The sequence below is a fragment of the Syzygium oleosum genome, unplaced genomic scaffold (genome assembly GCF_021117445.2).
Source record: "Syzygium oleosum isolate NSW1041296 unplaced genomic scaffold, Sole_v2.1 Sole_v2.14, whole genome shotgun sequence".
Classification (NCBI taxonomy): domain Eukaryota; kingdom Viridiplantae; phylum Streptophyta; class Magnoliopsida; order Myrtales; family Myrtaceae; genus Syzygium; species Syzygium oleosum.
In genome coordinates, this window is record NW_026607498.1 from 4,320,352 (window position 1) to 4,336,923 (window position 16,572).

General features: G+C 40.7%; 2 protein-coding genes across 2 annotated transcripts; one reads left to right on the forward strand and one right to left on the reverse strand.

Annotated features, from left to right (window-relative positions):
• Nucleotides 1–1,326: 1,326 nt before the first annotated feature.
• Nucleotides 1,327–6,162, reverse strand: LOC115689195 (uncharacterized). Its single transcript, XM_030615187.2, has 3 exons — nt 5,922–6,162; nt 5,719–5,800; nt 1,327–2,195 (listed from the first exon to the last, which is right to left on the reverse strand). The coding sequence occupies exons 1-3, from the start codon at nt 6,145–6,147 to the stop codon at nt 1,664–1,666; spliced, it is 840 nt and encodes a 279-aa protein (XP_030471047.2). The 5' UTR covers nt 6,148–6,162; the 3' UTR covers nt 1,327–1,663.
• Nucleotides 6,163–9,200: 3,038 nt separating this feature from the next.
• Nucleotides 9,201–11,323, forward strand: LOC115666811 (protein GRAVITROPIC IN THE LIGHT 1). Its single transcript, XM_030588465.2, has one exon. The coding sequence runs from the start codon at nt 9,227–9,229 to the stop codon at nt 10,889–10,891; it is 1,665 nt and encodes a 554-aa protein (XP_030444325.2). The 5' UTR covers nt 9,201–9,226; the 3' UTR covers nt 10,892–11,323.
• Nucleotides 11,324–16,572: the final 5,249 nt, after the last annotated feature.

Genomic DNA, 16,572 nt, shown 5'->3' on the forward strand with positions numbered 1-16,572 from the left:
CGAAGTTATCTATTTCATAGCATTGATCAAAGTGACCGGACCCGCAAGCCCGAAATCAATATACCGATACTTGTATATCGTTTTCGGGACTCTCGGTTCCGAGTTGCTTCTCTGGTCGAGCTTGTCTCTGATCCTGTGGCTGATCATCAATATATCCTTACTAGTGTTTGCTTTGGCATGTTTGCTCGTACGAGATCCAAGTCGTTTTCAAAAGATTATTGAGCTGTTCAACGATATGCTGTTTTCCGAAGTTTAGTTGGATTTTTGGAGCTCCTCCAATCATTCTATATTAGGGTGTCTTTCGTTGCATGTCATTTGTAATAAATTCTTTCCATGTGAGGAAAAGAGAGTGTTATCATAAACATCTTCTGTATTTGGTCAACCTTACCTTATTGCCATGTTATGTACACGTTTGTTTTAAGTTATAATGAAATTGTTCATGCTTTTTATCTATTGATAACGATTTATATTTGACCCAATATTTTTATCTTATTTAGTGTGACGTCTCTAGGATTTTGTCTAAATTTCACGGCTTTTCGAGCCCATTTGATAGGACGAACTCACTTTCTTCAGAAGCATATCCGCCTAAGCAGTTATTTTATTCGAGTTATAATTTGATGATAAGAGTCAACATTTGACTTTATATTTTTATCATAGTTAGTATAATGTCTTTAGTAGCATGTTCGTAAATTTCGCAACAGTTCAAGCTCATTTCATTGGTCGAATACTTTCTTTAAGCATTTCCGCTTCAGTATAGTAAAGTTCCAGCTTATAACAAATGTTAGTCAATTTTATTTTTATTTGTATTGTTTTGGTGTTTTATAAGTGGTGTATTGAGCCAATATTTTTACTGAGGATAGTATATCGCCCGTAGAATTCATGTCTTTTGAAGCTCATTAGTGGGACGACCATGTTTTCTTATACTGTCAACATAATGTTTAATTTGATCGGAATTATTTTTTTTTTGGATTTTTTATCTTTTTTTCCTTCTGATATAGTTTCATCAGTGTCCTGCGCTTAAATCTCGCGACTTTTCGATTTAATAGATTTTCCGTTTTATATATACATTCACTTGATGTGCGAAAAGTAGCAGTCAACAAACAAAACAAGATTTGACCAAAAAAACAAACAAAACAAGCAATCAAGGTACCATTCTTCGAATGGTAGCAAAAGAAAGTTCAAATATCTTCATCAAATGGGTATGTATGGAACTACTTAATTCTAATAGTAAGCACTTTCTGAAATCGTACCACCTGTTCCAATTCACCATTCGTGAATTTTTTTTATAGCGTTTGCCAAATCATATCTGCATATGACAACTACGCATTATCCAAGGGAAGGGGATCATACTAGAATTGCATACCGGTGATGCAGGAACACTACAAGAAGAGTTGCACTTGATATCCAGAGGGCAAAAATATCTGGTATCAGCTGGTGAACTGAGAGGTATTTTCACAAGTCTCGTAGTGAAGCCATGTCGACCGACATTGACAAACAATTCAATAGTGACCCAAAATGAGGAAGCAAAATATCTAACTGCGGAATATCAGCACAGGATACCCTGTGAAGAGAATTAACTGTTCTTTATTACCCGCTGCTGAGAAAAGAGACTCAGTAGAACAAACAATGGGTCACAGACCCGGGATTGGTTGTGTAGTTATGTCTACTTATCCGCAGTACTCACTTGCTGCCTCGCTCTTCGAGCACAGTCCGCGAAACTTCTTACGAGATGAGCACATTTCAAAGGGTCTTTAGCATGCTCCTTGTAGCACTCCAAGCAAGCATTGTTCTCAGCCAAACACGGCATTGGCTTCTGGTACGGAAGCTTGAACTCCTTATCGCGAAGCTCCTTGGCTCTTTCAGTTACCTCGCGGAGCACGTTCTCTTCCTGCTTCTGCAGCCTCTCGACGGCGCTCTCGCTCTCTTTAAGAACCGATCGAATAGCATCCAACTCCGACTTTGCAGAATGTGCAGGAGGGCTAACAGGCAGGAAAAATGGAGGATGAATTGGCAATCCAGTAGAATCATTAGGCGGCTGCTTCTGATTCACCTTACTCTGTGGATGTTGAGGCTCTTTTGATAACCTTGGTTTTATTTTTCTTGTTTTTCTTTTCGACTTCTCATCATTGTCAAGAAGTCGATCTACAAGTTCATTGCTTATTTGAACGGTAAAATCCCCCATAGTACTGCAACACCTGCAAGGAAGAGAATCAAAGAACTCGTTCAAATGGTGGTCTTTACCCTGAATATTAAATGTCATGGGCTCTTTGAAATTAATCAGGAAACAACAGCTCATTGGAGATCCAAAATCATACCGACAAGAAGAGTGGCCACAGCAGCCACTTTTCAGTCGTTCATACAAATTTATAACCAATAAGCATAAAGATCACTTTAAGCAAAAACAAGGGAATTCTAAAGGATCTAAACAGTCTCGACAGACAATATTTTGATACTTAGGCCAAGCAAGCATACTTCAAAAGTAAACTTGTAATATTACCAAAAAAGGAAAAGCGTCAGCCAGATAAGAGATATGTCTTTCCAGGAAATATCTTAATTTGCCAGGATAGAGATCAATCGTCATTGAATAACGCAGAAAATCTCGTCCTCTCCCTTTTGCCAATCGATTAAAGGACCTCTTGTTACTCAACACATCGCACATTCCCATAATAACTCAGATTAGAGTTGCCAATTGGTTTATAGGCTACTGCGAGGCTGCTAAAAGCTAACATGACTCTGTGGAACATGCAGCTTACATTGCTTCAAAATCTAAATACAATCTTCAATAAAATAGAAGATGATAAATGTTACCCATCTCCATCTGAAGCTAGCTACAAACACTGAGTAACACAATAGCCCCAACCAAAAGACATAACCAGGCACCTGAGTGCATCGCTTCCTGCAAACTAAGCTCGCTCTCTCTCCCTCTCTCTCTCTCCACAACCCTCACATCACACAACCAAAAAGGTAAACTCGACAGCAGTAAATCTATCAGCACTATCTAGCCACATATTTGCTCGTATAGGATGAATAGATAAAAACAGGAACATAAGATCATTGACTGGCCTCAAGCAAGAGAAAGTAACATTCTGCAAGCCCAATTTTTCTAACTGAATCCGATTAGTGTGAAAAAACAAACATATCTCCTTTGGTAGAAAAGGGGACACAAGAAGGCATGGACTCATAGCTTGTAATAGGGAAAAAAAAAGTAACAATAATAGAATGAAGAAGATGTGATGAAGAAAAATCCAGTATAAAACCATAAATCATGTCACTGAATTCTCTTCAATCTCTTGAGAATCAGGACCTTGCATTTCAAGATGCATTTAATTAAGCATTTTATGAACAACAAAAACAAAGCAAAAATTATCTTTACGCCCATTTGAATTTCATTTTCTATCTTATATTAAACAAATGGACAACTGGTTAGCATCAAAATACTGGAGAAACAGTATCATGCCCCGATAAAAAGTTGGGCATTGACACAGAAATAAGCTAAAAGCAAGAAATGAAAGTCACCATATTATGTTTCCTCAGAAAGAAAACGATGCAATCTAAAAGATCAAATTCAAGGGCTGAAACTAATGCCCCTGCCCTCATTTGGTGAAGATGGACCATTTCATCCATCCATAACTCAACGAACAGTCCTAATACGATTAGTATTCTTCTCCTAAGTAGGAGTTGCATTCTTATCCAGTAGAACTTGAGTTCTATTAGGATAAAAATTAAGTTTCCTCTTTCTATTTGAAATAGAATTCGTGTTTCCTATTGTAGATGATCGTCAACTAATTCATTGTAGAACTGATTATCTTCCCATTTTCCATTAGAAGTACTGTTTTATATTTCCTATTTAGCCTTCCTATCTGAACTGGATGCGAGTTTAGTATTCTACATATACATGTTCAGGAATTACGAGGAAGATAGACGATTAAGTTAACCACGCTATTCACTTTTAGGCTAATGTTTGGGAGAGGGGGGAGGGGATTAGGAGGGAAGAAAATTTTCAAATTTTCCTTCCTCACTTCCTCACATAAATTTTGAATTTTCTACACCCACTTCCCATCACCCCCATTCCACCCTCCTTTTCAAAAGCCCTTACCAAATCTAAAGAACAATTCTTTTCTCAAGGTAAGGCCTTAAGAAACTCCAAATAAGAAACTTAGGAAGCCTGAGATGCCAAGCAGTAGAGGAGCTTGCCGAGAAGTTTAACTTGAGAAGAGTACATTCCTCTATACTTCACATCTGAGCTTTCAATGCATCACACTTATTGTTTCTTAGTTGAGCTAGGAAGGCTAGTGAGACACATAAATACAAATTCCAATTAGAATATGAAACATCACATTCTGCTCCAAATGGAAAGATGGAACTTATTCAAACTCTGATGGAGCTCAAATACCGATAGATAAGATCAAACTAATATTTCAACTAGAAGAAAAATCCTAATTCTGTTAGGAATTCTATTGGACTTAGGGATATATGCGAACGGTAACTTTTCACCAAAACTCCACAATAACACTAGTATTTTGGCCACAAGCAACTCATATGATCCAATTATCTGCATCATGAAAACATCATGATGTTTATTTAACTTATCTACGCGAGTAAGCCTCGAAGTTACCATTGACAACAGTACCAAGATCAATCCAGATCTTGAAAAAACTTTGTTGCACAGCAAACGAATCAAATTCAGCATTATAAAAGCAAAATTCAACATCTTCATGATGGAATGACTACCATTTCTCAATGAAAGGACAGGTATAATGAAGCTATCCTCTTCGTCAGATTAAGGGCATGTTTGTGTATGCTTCAATGAAAGCAAAAAACGACTTTTTGCTTTCCCGCCAGAGTTTAAAATGCTATTCGAATCTCAGAAAATCATGAAAAAAGTTCATATAAATTTACGTGTCAAAATTTAGATATTGGGAAAGTTTCAGGTGTTATGGGCTAAGCAAAAGTCAATATGTGTCCGTCCCAAGTTTTGAATTAAGCAAAATGCAAAAAGTAGAAGCCTATCTAAATGCGCCCCAAAAATTCACAACAATCCCAAGTGTAGATAACCACAAGCAAGCCACAAAACTTCATATCCGTACTCCATGGTTCCAACCCAATCCCTTCCATGTATAACTCACGGGATGCTACGAATGACAGCACTTGCTATTGCTGAAGAACATGTTCATTGCATTATTCTGTCCAGCTAACCTTCTGTATGCTCACTGGGTTTATCGATAGTCGCATGCTAATTACTGTTTGTATCGAAAAGAGAAATAGCCTCTCTCAATACTTGCGAGCGCAGTAATCCTGCCCTTGGCCCTCTATCACCAACAAAAAAAAAAAAACACAAACAAACCACCGGCAAGCATATCGTCCGTTATCCGAGTGTAAAGACAATTTGGACAACGATCGCATCGTTCCTTAATTCTGAATTTTGCAATTATTCTTCCACACGATTTCAAGCTTTAAGCCGCACGCGCAAACACAATGGAAACTGGAGCTGCATTCCTCGGTTCATTTGCCGGAACCAAGCGCATCCCTTAGTTAGGTTTGGATGTAAAGCGCTCACTCTCAATCAATCGACAGTCTATCATCAACAAAACTTCGGCTCTCTCTCTCTCTCTTTCAACTCTCGCGCTCGTCACTTCCATGGATGTTCCATCTAACGTACCGTATAGCTCGATTGCAGCAAATCAATCAATTCCGTTCGTCTGAAGAATAGAGAGTGACCTGGTTTCTTCCAAGGAGAACGATCGAGAAGGGGGAAAGCGCCCGATCAGATCCCGCGAGCCATCGGCGACGCCAGAAGGAGCTGCGAAATCAAGCGGCGCCGAATCCGGCGGTCAGATTCGCGCGCGACCGAAAGCTCGGCCGAGAAGAACGGCCGAGGAGCAAGACATGCAAAAATGCTCACGCACACACCACACACTCACCGAGCAGAGGCCGAGGCTTCTTCGGAACTTCGATCGAGCTGGCGGAGAGGGAGACGGCGGCGGCGGTTAGGGCTCGCGAGTCGCGGAGGAGACGAGGAGGCTTGCGGCGAGCTTCGGACCGTGGACGACGACGATGGGGGATGATTCCTTTCCTTTGGGTGCTTCGGATTTTGGGGGGAGGCGCGGAGAGGAACGAAGACGGGCCGGGCCCATGAACGAGGCCCATGTACGAGGCCCAAGTATGAGGCCCATGTACGAGTTAATGGGCCTCAAAGCTTGGGCCTGCCCCCGTCTGCAGATCTCTCAGGAAGGTGATAGGAGAGTATCAGAAGACACTCTATTTCCTTCCGGTGATCCGGGAGATTCTCAGCTCGATGTTTTAGAATTTATAAGGGTTAAAAAGTACAGATTTTGATCCTCTGATTTTTATTTTTTTTAAAGATTCTTACAATTTGATCCGCTAAGTTTTATTTATGCGCAATCGAATTTTCCAACCTTCTTGATCCAAGCAATCACCTACTTAATCACTCGCTACAATTAATACTAGCAAGTTAGGATTTCTTTTTTCCTTGCTTTTCCCGTTTGTTTTCACTCATTCGGCATAAAATTAGCATTACGTGTTCGTTCTTATCACATTAGCAATGTTGCGTCATTCGTTAATTTGATGATTCAGTTAGAGTCGTTGATTGAAAGATTTGATCACGCAAAATAAAACTTGAGAAGATAGAAGTCTCACAAATCCGTGAAGTTGGCAGGTTAGATTGAACAAAACAAAAGTTAGAGAAATAACTCGCACGAATGCCGAGACTTAAAAAAACTAAATTTGTACTCGACCCTAGCAATTACTAAAGTCTTGAAATAGTTATTCTTTTCTTTTATTTAGAAGCAAGAATTTCGGCTTCTGTTTTTTTTTCCTCTCCTTTACTATTAATTTTGAAGATTCTTTGAAAGCACTCATAAAGCATCGTGAACCAAAATTTATTCGTAATTTAATCATTGTTCGGCGTGCATTACCATCAACTCTCTCACACTAAGTCGCATACAAGAATTAATTGGACATAACTCAAACCTTTTCCCCATGCGAATTCTATTCGGAAAGTGTTTTAGCCAGAGGTAAATATGGTTCGGGTGGATCGAATTCCTAGTTATATCTTATAAAGAATAATTATTTCTTTTTAAGACTTTGAGAAAATTTTTGACACCTACCAAAGGCTCCAATGGTCAATGGATGGGTTATGGTTTCGCTCTCCTCTAAAAGTGCAAACCTTCAAAGTTGTACTTTCTCGAGAGGGACCGTATTGGTTCAAAAGTTAGCTTATAAATAGGAATCAACTTTATTTCCCAAGTCTATCTCGGTCCCATGGCTCGAATCGACTTGGACGGTTTAACTGCTCCCCCAACTGATTTCACACGTTGGCATGGATGAGGTCCGATTACGTAGTGGGGTGACTCATAATTCAAACCCACCGAGCTATCTATGGAAACAGTACCACGTTCGACGGTGTAAATTAATCTTAAATTGCAAAATTAATGAACAATCTAACACTTTTCTTTGCAACTACCTACTCTAGGACTGTTAAAAATCTCAAATTTCTCAGGCTCTATGTCATGTGATGCTTATAAGTCTTATGGTCAGAGATTTGTGTAATGTGATAATTTTCATTGTATTCCGCTCGATGCCTTTTTTTTCATATTAGAATATCAAAATATATCACATCGCGGGCGCCCCAAAATTCATCCAAACTCAATCTTTCATGCCGAATTCAACTGCCAACTTGAGAGAAAAATGACAAAAAGAGTGAGGAGGTTCATTTGGGGGAGAGAACATATGGTCAACTCTATAATCATATGGTTAAAAAAAGAAAAATCGAATATAAATTTAGCAAGACAAAGAAGTGCGAAAAAAGGGGAGGGGGACATATCTGTCCGAAAAGGACATTGGACCCGAAGTCAACTTCTTCCGGTTTACCGAACTCCTTTAAAAAAAAGGAAAAAAAAAATTTAATAAAGAGTTTTTGATCTTCTAATTTTTTTCCCCACAATAATATCCACCGAATTTGCTAATCGGTCCTCCCATGAAATGGACAGCAGTCAGCAACTAGACTGGACAGCCTGGCTTGTGTTACCGTTAATCACGAACGCAAAAAACAAAAGGAGAATTTCCAACACTCGTGAATCCAAGAAGACCCTTCTTCTCGTTACGTGTCGGTTGGGCGTTGCTGTCTTTTTCACTCGCAAAAAAAAATCTTCATGCATCGATTTTGTAGAGACCTGTGAAATGGGTGGATCGAATTGGGTACAAAATGACGTGATTCAAATCGATTCATTTAACCCGTTTTAATACAAATCTTAATGACCTTGACCCGACTCATATAAGAATATCACTAAAATATTCTTATATTTGACCAAATTTAGAAAAATTCATACGAGTGAGTGTGAGATCGAGTGAGGGCAAGAGATGGTGAAGAGAGGTGGGTTTGGATATAAGTAAATTGTGGACCCATTTAACGTCATATTATTTTGAGCCTTACCATTCTAAATCCATTTATAACCCAATTACCGAATATAAATAATCCATATGACAACCAAGCCTATTAAGTATGAGTTAGGAAATTGACCCATGACCCATTTTGACAGGTCTTATTTATATTTTACTTATAACGTGCTACAAACTTAAACATTCTAATGACACGACGCGTGTAAAATTACCGCGCTCCAAATTATGTTTTACCGTGACGTGGATGCCCAAACCGTACCGGCGTGACGAAAATACCCCAAATTCATTTCGTACCGGTACAAGTTCGGGGTATCGGTCGGAGGCATGGAAAAATCCGATGAACCGATGTCGCGGCAGGGCATGGTTTAGAATTTTTTTTAAAATCTATTTGATAAGCAGAGGGCGTTTTGGTCGAACCGGCACAAGTTATTGGCAAGACCTACGTGAGAAATACGGCATCATAATGTTTGGATAATCATAATCAAAAAACGAATTAAATCTAAGCATAAGATAAAATATGGAAAAGTTATTATTTAGTGTATAATATACCAAAAGTGAAAGTGGAGTCATCCCTAACCCGGAGCTCACACCATCCTTTTCCCTTCTTTTGCCTTTTTTTGCCTTTCCTTCCAAGACAACATTACTACACACCGCCATCAAAGCCAACCTCAAAGCTCGCTTTTTTAACGCCATCACTCTCTGCAGAGTTGGCCGCCGGAGCACCCTCCATTTTTGCTGTCTCTCTCTCTTTCATGTTCTTCGATCAACGGCGGCGGCGACGACGACGACGACGACGACGACGACCACGATGCCGGACGTGAACGGCGCCGCCGCCGCTCCCCCCAAGCCGCCGCAGATCTCCGACATGTTCCAGAAGTTCGCCCTCGCCTTCAAGGCCAAGACCTTCGAGTTCTTCGCCGACGAGGACGGCCGGGGGGAGGCGGCGCCGGCGGCGGCGCCGGCGGGGGGCCCCGCCGCCGGTGGGGAGGACTCGTCCGGCGGGTTCGCCTCCCTGCTCGACTCCGCCGAGGAGGTCATCACCGGCCAGCGGGTCGTCGTCATCAAGCCCGATCGCTGCGGAGCCGCCGCCGCTCCCCGCCCGGCGGCGGCGGAAACCCTAGGCCGGGAGCTCGAGCGGGCTTGCGGCTTGTCGCCGGAGCCGGCGCGATTGGCGAAGGCGCCGGGGAGCGGAGTGGGGAAGGAGCCGGAAGCGGTGGGATTAGGGCAAAATCGCGATGTCTCCTGGAATTCGCGAGAGCTGCCGGTCGTGGAGTCGAGAGGAATTGGTAAATCGAGCGAGGTGGCTCGGAGAAGAGCCGTTGATCCGAGGACGATCGATACTCTGATTTCTTCGGTGTTCGGGACTGTTTCTTCCTTCGAAGCTTCGTACGTGCAGTTGCAAACTGCGCAGGTGCCGTTCGTCGAGGACAGCGTGAAGGCTGCCGATAAAGCGCTTGTTTCTCATCTCCAGAGATTGTCCGACATCAAGCGTTTTTACGCGGAATTGCGTAGGAACTCCGATTTGGTCGATGATTTACCGGACGTGTCGAGCTTGGAAGCTCAGGTGCAAGAGAATCAGAGCAAGCTGAGGATTCTCGGGACGATATCGAACAGGTTGCAGTCGGAGATCGACCGGAAGCATAACGAAGTGCACAGCTTGAGGAATCAGTTGGGCGAGATTCAGAAGCGCAATTTGAAGCTGTCGAAGAGGTTATCGGACAGGTTGAGTTCATCTTGTGAGGTGTCGCTGTGTATCGCCGTGTTTGATTCTGTTTTGCGCGATGCCTGTAGAGCTACACATAGATTTACTAAGATCTTGATTGGTTTGATGAGGAAGGCTGGTTGGAATCTGAATCTGGCGGCTAATTCGCTGTATGGGGATGTTGAGTATGAGAAGAAGGGTCACAACTGCTATGCGTTTTTGTCGTACGTTTGTTTGGTAATGTTTCGAGGTTTTGATTCAGAAAGTTTCTATTTTGGTGACGATCATGGAGTTTTGAGTAATGGCCATGTGTCGAGCGGTACTAGCTCTATGAAGAAATTGCTCGAGCATGTGTCGAGTAACCCGATGGAGGTGATAAGCATAGACCCAGATAGCGAGTTTGCTAGATTCTGTGAAAAGAAGTATCAAGAACTTATCCATCCATCCATGGAATCTTCAGTCTTCAGTACTCTGGATGGCAATGAAGCTGTTTTGAGTTCATGGAAGTCTTTGAGCGTATTTTACAAATCATTTGTCGAGATGGCGAGTTCTGTATGGACACTGCATAAGTTGGCCTTTTCGTTTGATCCAGCAGTTGAAATCTTCCAAGTGGAGAGGGGCGTGGAATATAGTCTCGTGTACATGGAAGATGTCACGAAGAGATGTCCTGCGCCATGTAATGTTAAGCCAAGAGTTGGATTCACTGTGGTTCCAGGCTTTAAAATCGGGAAGACGATTGTGCAGTGCAAGGTGTACCTATCTGGGCGATAATGCGAAGCCTTGTCATTGGGGTTCCGCAATGTGGGAAACAGGGAATCATAATGCGCTCCCTCTGGATGCTGGCCTAACAAGATGAAAAGATGTTTGGTTGAGTTGGTTGATATGACAGGGCCACAATCCTTTGAGAGCTTGACTTCCTGGCAATACAGATGTCAGCAAGAAAAACAACTGTAAATCTTGGTCATTGCAAGTGAAGCTTAGCAAATGAGCGATGAGGAGTAATAAGCTCTACGGCATTGTGGATCCACTGAGGTTCCTTCTGGTGTGTAAAGTTCTTCAAATTTTCTTCTGATTTGGTCTTTCAGTTAAATGATTTCTTGGGAGCTCACTGTATAGGTCTATCTTTTCTTACACTTAGATACATAGCCAATTTGTGAATCTGTTTTTCTGTTGTTGAGTAAGATATCATGTTGTGTATCTAAATCAAGGCTTTTCTGAGTTTTCTGACAAGAAGATTTACTGATGTCATGATCAATTCCTAATTGTAATGGAGATTGCTATAGCATAATGTGGTCAGTGTCAACTCGGAAGTTTCCTCGGAGTTGCTAGATGCAATTTTCAGATGGAATAGAACAAATGAATCGTCTTTCTGATCTATGCATGTTGTCCTGCCAAAGGAACTGGCACAAGAGATCGAAAGAGATCCATAACCTCCTTTCTTTATGGTCACGATGATGCTCCTTATTGTCGGAATGTTCACACATGTACAACCCTATTTAGGAAACCCTCTATGCAGGGCTTCGCGATTCATTAGGAAAAATTATGCATGACTAGAAAAGATGATCTCCAAATAGAGGGCTGACCATGTCATTAGAGCATGGCATGGACTCAGGAAGTTCAGGCAGGATAGATTGTACATCCTCTCTTCCACATGCCTTTGTGCTGTTTCTACACTCGGAGACAGTTTGTCTGGTCCTCTGTTTCTTGGGCTGGTTTCGAGGAAAAGATGTCGGATGATCCAACCATTAACCAGACATAGTAGTATTAGTGCTCTTATAATAGTACATATATTCTTCCACATGTATTGTTGTAGGTGTGAGGACACTACATAAACATTAACAAAAAGACAGAAAATGAACTTGTGGACATTGATAAGGCGTGGCTTGATCTCCTTGTTCCCCACTAGCAAGCTAGAGAATCAAAGCTCTTAAATCACGCAACTTGAAAGGATGCTTCATTTACCAAAGATTAGCAAACGAAAACAAGAGAATCACAACACTACAGTCGGTGTCTCGATCAGGAAACTAAAAGCTAATCTGCGGTCGTAGTTGAGAACAGAAAAACTAGTCTGACGCGGTCCAAAATCTCACCCATTGTCTGCTTCCTTAATATCAACTTATTTAGCGGCTCCCAATGAATGAAATGCAAGAAGGAATGGAAAGCTTTCGTAGAAGTGATGAGAAATGTGCGTTCCAATCAATTTTGAATTCTTTTTATCTTTCACTTTGACATTGTCCTTGGTAATGAGCCGCCTGAAATGGTGTTCTGAAGCAGGATTAGACCGAAACCTTGTGCTCGCTTAGTTCTTCCGATTATCTGTCTTGTTGAGCTTACAAGAACCCTCAAGGAATGACTATTATCTATTGTAAGTTACCCCAATTTCGACCTCTGAGTCTCTGACCATACTCAGAGAAAAAGATTACGGTGACCCAACTTTATATCCAAAAACCTGGTTGCATTCTCGATTTTTTGGTCTATACTTTCACCATACTATCAATGAACGCTATGGTGAGGACCGGCGAAAGGGTCATCGCCAAAATTGATGAGAAAATGCAGCTGGATTCACAATCTTCCTCTTCAGTTTTTCGTCTGCCCACATAATTGCAACGTGATAAAGCAGCATTAAGTAAATGATGTACTTCTTTCATTCTGTGTTGGGATGAACTGCACAGAAAACCACTATTAGAGATGTTAATTGTAACAGCAAGGATGACCGCATCAACTGCCAAAGTAGGCACGGTTCGCCGATTCGACAGTGTCTAGCATATAGATATGCGTCCTGTGACTCTTGGCCTTGACGGTGATGACTGATTCGACAGAAAAATCCAGTAGTGAGTGAGAATTCCCCCGATCTGCAGAGGCCATTCCAATATGCCTATCTCTTCCAATGTGTTTATGCAGAGTGTATATACAAATTACAAACCACCCCAAAACCATCCTACATCACTTAGCATTCGTATCATGTTATCGACCTTCTTGCCACCAATCTCGGAACTTTTAAAATCAGACAAGTCTCTCGCAGAATTCCCTTTCCCTTTCCCTTTCCATGAGGAAGAAAGGAGGAACTCGAGGAAGATGATTTCTCCTCATAGTCAGCTTCATAGAGACTGACTTAGCTGCTGTCCGAGAGACTTTTGCCCCTCTAGTCTGTGTTGGGCTTCTTCGGGTTGGTGGCATAACTGATTTCAAAAGTTAGTCAAAAGCCGACCCTACACAGAGTTAACAACTCTTCCTAGTTTATAGCTTGTCCTTATTAATTCATCGTTTGTCTGACACGAGATAATGATCTCAGAAGAGTCAACTTTCAACTGCTGCATTTTATAGGAACCACAAGCCATAAACGAAACAGGAAACAATTCCGATCACTCCTCACTTACGCTAGGTTTAGTAATCAGGATAAAATTCAGGATAGAATAAATTCTATCCTATCCTATATTTGATATTTACCCAAAATAGGATAAAGTTAGATATAGAAGGGATATACCCCGGATAAAATTATCGCATAGGGAAGGTGGAATAAAGGTGGATAAGATTTCTAATATCTATAACATAAAAATTAATTTTCTCGAATAACAAACTTGTTAAATTAATAAAATTAAAATATTATTTGAATTTTAATATAAAAAATTCAAAATAACAATCATTTTGTTTTTATTTATTCTCATTTTTATTTATATATTCAAAGAAAAATTATATCTTGTGATATAAATTTCATATATATAAATCAATACTAATATATATATTTATTACATATTTTAGGTATATTAGTATAGTTTACTATTTAATAAAATTTTATTAGAGATGATGGAAGCGGAAAAAATAAATAAAAAACAAAATAATTAAAAAAAGAGAGGAAAAATAAGAAAAAATAAGCAAATAAAAATGACGTAGGTAAGGGTGTCGTGAGAGATTTTTATCATCTCCGTTTGTGTAATTTTTAGGTTCATTTACACTGATATGACGTTCATTGCAAATAATGAACATGGTAAGAAGTGAAAATATCCAACTTTATTTTCGTGCTTTACCAAACAATAGATAGGATATAGCAATGGATTTCATATGTTATCATATTCAGTCCTATCCTGACTAGAAATCTAGACGATCAAACGCAGTCTTATTATATATGGGCCCCATTCCACTAAGTTTGAAACCCATATTTTCATTTTATAATCCAAGACACGAACACCGAGGCTTGGGAACATGGAGGCCTACGAAACACTCAACATATCTTATGAATCCTATTGATCTAGGCCTTTAGCTCGTGTCGATAATTACAATCCAGTGCAATTTGTATGCAATTGATGATATGTATATGTGACCTTTACTCTAGTTCGCGAGTTGAAAATTGTCTAGAGTCGAAATCCTATCAACAAAATCTTTCCATTTTACCTATGATTAGCTAGAAATGAAATTCATTTTACTTTTCATTGCGGATAAAATAGTTTTTCCTAGCAAGCAAGCATCTTTAATTGTATTCAGCCTGCAGAATAAGTTAATTATCGTAGCAAGATTCTGCACGTCATTCCTTACCTGTGCTCGTGAAGAAAAGCTTTTCAATTGAATCCTAGAAAATCGTTGCTAATTATTTGCAACACTGCTAAGCTTCGGGTCCAGCATGACTAGATCAAAACGTAAATTATGACCATACCGATGATGGAGCCATTAAAGCTAGCCACACTTGGTTCTAATCTCGAGTCATCAACATTAAGTTTCAGAAATCTCCCAGAAATTAGGGAGAGAGAGAGAGAGAGAGAGAGAGAGAGAGAGGGAGAGAGAGAAGCTTTGCGCCCATTTAACTCATGGGCCTGAGCTATGTGAAATGACTGTAAGGGTTTTGAACATTGAGCAGAGTCTTTATTTCTATTTTCACGTGATCAAAGCCCGACCCGCACTGGTCGGCGGGGTTTCGCAAAACCTCTCCGAGTGCAAGAAATCGAAAGCCGACGCTCGATTCATGATGAGTAGATGCCATGAGATAACTTTGACAAGGTTACTCCGGTCGTGTTCATAACTAGGTGAAATCGGAGAGTGAACGAGTGTAAGGAGTCGACCTGCCCGCCTCACCGCGCCATTACTCTTGTGGGCGAAAGCTTTTAGGAACTTCTTTCTTTCCTCGAAGAAGAGTATCAAGCAGTTCATAGTATCTTCATGTGACAAAAGACTTCGATCACACAAAGTCGAGTGAGCTAGAGCAGGAAGGAACCGGAGGATGAAATTGAAAGATTGGATGAAGATATGGCTTAACATGTAAAGGAAAAGGAAAAGGGCCAGAAGAAAAAGAAGGAACACGTGGCTGAATGCGAAGAAGAAGAAAACAGGCATTGAATGCAGACAGACCGTCTTTTTATGGCTCTGCCTCGCTACTCTCTCTTCTCAACTCTCTTGTACGTTCCCACCGAGAGAGAGTGAGAGAAATTTGAAGCTGAAGCTGAAGCTGAGAAAGTAGGACATTTGCACAGTATGGCTACACGAGCACAGCCCATCGATACATGCCAAAACAGAATGGCATGGCAATGGCAGCTCTCTCAGCCTCAGCTTCACAACTGTGCCAACGTCCTACTTTCTCAGCTTCAGCTTCACAACTCTCTCTCTCTCTCTCTCTCTCTCATCGATACATGCCAAAAGACAATGGCATGGCAATGGCAGCATCAATTAATGTCATCTCATCTTTATCGGATTTCCAACCTCCCCAACACATTACCTGACAATCACTCTTACACTGCTTAGACCATGGCTTTGTCCACTGGGTTTTACTGTGCAGGACCTTTATAGTGGAGAGAGAGAGAGAGAGAGAGAGAGAGAGAGAGAGAGAGAGAGAGAGAGAGAGAGAGAGAGAGAGAGAGAGAGCGGGGTTGATCATCATGGTGATCTTATCATTGAAATCAAGACATTCTTTTGAGAACTTGTGCAACCTATCAGATGCATCATCATGATTCAACTTGTAATCAGGTGCAGGTTTTATCTACACATTCATCCATCTCTCAGCTACTTAATATAGTTTTCTTGGTAGTGAAGAAGAAGCCTTTTATTATATGGCATGGTTTTTAACATTGGAACCTTGGCCCTAATCTATCATGTGGTTCAAGGTTATGGGCGGTAATGACCTCCTTTGTATATATTAATGCATTCGTCGTATCCTTTCCCGATCCTATCGATTCATTTCTCTTCAAAAGGTTCAAGAACGTACAAGCATCTGCTAACACCCTGATCATGGATATCAAAAGCATGAATGGAGATGAGTAGACGATGTTACACCCAATTGCATATCGAATAAGAGATGACTTATGATGACTTGAGGCGAGTCCTAACAGGTAGATGATTTTGAATTGGAAAAGATTATTTGAACATAACTCTTCAAATTGATCTAGTAGAGGAGAGATTACATTATTGAAGCAGTTCTTGAAGACTCCGATTCCGATGAAAAAAGTCGAATTTCAATGTCTGAAGACATG

Bases quoted from the DNA above. Each gene is read 5' to 3' on its own strand.
- LOC115666811 (XM_030588465.2), top strand. From the start codon at position 9,227: ATGCCGGACGTGAACGGCGCCGCCGCCGCTCCCCCCAAGCCGCCGCAG.
- LOC115689195 (XM_030615187.2), bottom strand. From the start codon at position 6,147: ATGGGCCTCGTTCATGGGCCCGGCCCGTCTTCGTTCCTCTCCGCGCCT. The intron at 5,801-5,921 runs GTGAGTGTGTGG...TTGATTTCGCAG, and splicing joins GAAGCCTCGGCCTCTGCTCG to CTCCTTCTGGCGTCGCCGAT. The intron at 2,196-5,718 runs GTCACTCTCTAT...TCTTCCTTGCAG, and splicing joins TTCTCCTTGGAAGAAACCAG to GTGTTGCAGTACTATGGGGG.